The sequence below is a fragment of the Triticum dicoccoides genome, chromosome 2A (assembly GCF_002162155.2).
Source record: "Triticum dicoccoides isolate Atlit2015 ecotype Zavitan chromosome 2A, WEW_v2.0, whole genome shotgun sequence".
NCBI lineage: Eukaryota > Viridiplantae > Streptophyta > Magnoliopsida > Poales > Poaceae > Triticum > Triticum dicoccoides.
The window spans coordinates 333,839,577-333,842,808 of NC_041382.1; the positions used below are offsets into that span (position 1 = coordinate 333,839,577).

The following is a 3,232-nucleotide window of genomic DNA, read 5'->3' on the forward strand; positions in this document are numbered from 1 at the left end:
TCCCAAAAATGATATAAAGTTGCATATAAAGTATCTAAGAGTGATAATATACTAGCATGAAACAATACAAAATTATAGATAAGTTGGAGACATATCAACCTTCTACTTTATTTGAAGTTCATAGGTATCTTGGGATGCACGTCCTTCGTCCACATGGCTCTGACTCCTAGTTTTTGGGACAGGAAGAAAGCACGCCGGGGAGTTGAGGCCAGAGGCGGAGGGAAGCACATTAAGAGTTGAGGCTAGAGGGAGAGGGACATCCAGATAGGGGGGGGGGGAGATGGCACCGAGGTGGTCGCCGAAGGGAGAGGAACGCCGGGTTGGTCACGAGATGTGCACGTTGGCATGGTTCAGGAGAGATTTGAGGAGAGAAAATAAAAAGGAAACATGGAGGTGGGCTGGTGTCCCGGGTTTTCATGCCCGCGTGAACATGAAATTTCATGAATTTTTTTTCTCGTGTGATGAGGCTCCCCTAACATATTGCAGACTGTGGTTGGGCCACTAACATGTGGACATAGATAGGTTGGCCAACATGTTAGAGACCCAACTGCACCTCGTAGTACGTGAGGGGAGTTGTGTTCTTTCTTGTGCGGGAGAGGTGGATGGATGTAAGTCAAGACATACCAACTTTCTTTTAAAATAGAGAGTACTTACACCATATTAGAGCATCTACTTATACCCTAATAAAAAAGTTCTAAAAAGGCGGTTAAAAGCGACTCCAATCAGGCCTCTTCTTCGTCCCTCTTTCTCAGTTTCTCCTCTTCTTCATCCCTCTTTCTCAGTTTCTCCTTAACCATCACCAATACCACACGCATCCGGAGCCAAAAGCGAGCACTCAAAGGAACAAATCAATCCCAAGCAATCCTTCCCGCCGGAGCTTCCTGCCATGACTATCGAGACGCTGAAGGCGCGCATCCTGCGCGTCCTCAGATCGTCCCTCCCCGCTGCCCCTGCCGCCGCATCGGCATCCCTGCCGCCGTCGCCGACCAAGCCCGGCCGCGTCGTGCTCCACTCCACCGACGGACTATCCGACGATGCGTCCTTCTTCGACGCCCAGGAGACCCCCACCAAGATTAACCTCCCCGCTGAGCCCATCGACGACGACTGGGAGCTCGTTGACCAGGACGGCTACGACCGGGACTCCCTTGCCTCGGGGCCGGCGCCGGCGTCTGATCCCGACGGCATGCTCCGGGATTTCCCGGCCAGGTGCCCACCCGGCGGCGACGAAGCCGTGGTGCTCTATACCACCACGCTCCGGGGCATCCGCAAGACGTTCGAAGACTGTAACGACGTGCGCGCTCTGCTGGATAACCTCGCCGTGGCGTTTCAGGAGCGCGACGTGTCCATGGACCGGGGTCTCCGGGAGCAGCTCTGGGCTGCCACCGGCGAAAAGGCCGTGCCCCCGCGGCTCTTCGTCCGCGGCCACGACCTCGGGGGCGCCGCCCAGGTGCTCGCACTCCACGAGGACGGTCGCCTTACCTCCCTCATCCAGCTGCCGTCACTTTCGCCCCCGGAGGCGGCGGTCAGCAGCAACAAGAAGAGGGAGAAGTGCGAGGCGTGCGGGGGGCTGAGGTTCGTGGTATGCGGTGAGTGCGATGGCAGCCGGAAGTTGTTCGACGGCGAGCGCGGTGGTGTCCGGTGCCACGGATGCAACGAGAACGGACTCGTCATGTGCACACTTTGCTTGTACCCGAGCTGAAGTAATGTAAATTAACTAGCGGTTAATTGCCAATCACCTGCTCCTTTTTTTACTTAATTAATTACCGACCATAGTGGTACCACTTTGGGGTTTGAGTGTGTAATTGGATTTTGTGGTTGTCTTGTCATGTACATACATTATGCTAGTATACGTTTATGTTTATATTTGTGTTCAACCACATAGAGATGTCAGATGTGACATGCATATGCTAGCTTAGATGTCCATGTCAAAAACCCTAGCATGTATCCATCAATCAGATTTCTCATGAAACCAGATGGTTTGATGAAAAATGCACTGGTAATTAATCAGGTGATTAAGGGGAATAAAAAACAGTTGGAATTTCTCTACATCATTTCTGCCATTTGATAATGTTGGCCTTCTCACGTAAGCAACTATTAAAGCAAGTACAATAAGCTTATGCAAGCAGTCTATAGGAATTAAAATATATTTTTTCTGCTCATATGAAGGGGAAAGAAGAGGAGAGAGAGAAGGAGCCGGCTAGAGAATAATAGACAGCTGCAACACGCGCTCATAGGCAGTGGCGAAGCTACAGGGTGGCCAGGGTGGGCCGCGGCCCACCCTGAGATTTTGGGTCCGCTTATATACCTATGGATTTTTAACTGGGCTAGAAAAAAAATTGACCCAATAACCATACCGATTGACCCAGTGAACGCAGCCACAACCCTCGTCTCGTCCACTTCCTCCGTTCCTCGTCTCGTCCACTGCAGGCGCTTCAAGCCGACGCCATCTGACGCCCTCGTCTCACCGCCGCCGTTCCTCGCGGCCTTGTCGGTCGCTGGCCGGAGCACAGACCGCCTCCCCTTCCCGCCCGGCGCTCGCTTGGCCCTCGGATCCACCGCTCCCCCGTGCCCCTGCCTTGCCCGGCTGCTCCCTTGACTCGGACCGCCTGGCCCTGCCGCCCGCTCGCCCCTGCCTCCAGTGGAGTTCGGCCCTCCGCCCTCCATGCAAAGCCTACGGCCGCCGGTGCTGCTCAGTAGCCAGTCTCTGGCCGTCCAGCGGCAGCACCGCAGCAAGTGTGCAAATTGATTTAAGGTACTGAAAACCCCTAATTTTTTTAATTTAGGGTTTGCCTTTGGCACTATGTTAATGAATTGATGAACACATACATAATTTAGCACATCATTTCTGCCTCAATTAGCTTTATTGATAGAAACTAATTTTTATTGCAGGTTGATGAATGAAGAGGGCCGGAGACATTGTTTCTCTTTTCCAGAGAGAAGCTATGAAGATAGGGAAGAAGAAGAAGGCAGAGAATATGTTGTGACCGAAGAGCAAGCCAAAGAACTTGTGTGTGTGTGCGCGCGCGCGCGCGCGTGTGTTTGTGCCGGTTGTGATTGAAGAGCAAACTCAAGAACCAACAGTGTCCATGTCAAATATGACCATAGAGCGAATGTGACCATAAAGCAAACTGTTGAGAAATAAGATGGGTGATAGTCTTTTGGATGATTGCCTAGTCACATACATTGAGGGGGATGCTTTTGCCGAGGTGAATGAAGATGATATAATTGATAC

The 3,232-nt window shown here is 52.0% G+C and overlaps 1 protein-coding gene across 1 annotated transcript; it reads left to right on the plus strand.

The window, feature by feature from the left end:
• The first annotated feature begins 696 nt into the window (after positions 1 to 696).
• LOC119354520 (uncharacterized protein At5g39865-like) lies at positions 697 to 1,877 on the plus strand. Its single transcript, XM_037621238.1, has one exon. The coding sequence runs from the start codon at positions 887 to 889 to the stop codon at positions 1,697 to 1,699; it is 813 nt and encodes a 270-aa protein (XP_037477135.1). The 5' UTR covers positions 697 to 886; the 3' UTR covers positions 1,700 to 1,877.
• The last annotated feature ends 1,355 nt before the right edge of the window (positions 1,878 to 3,232 follow it).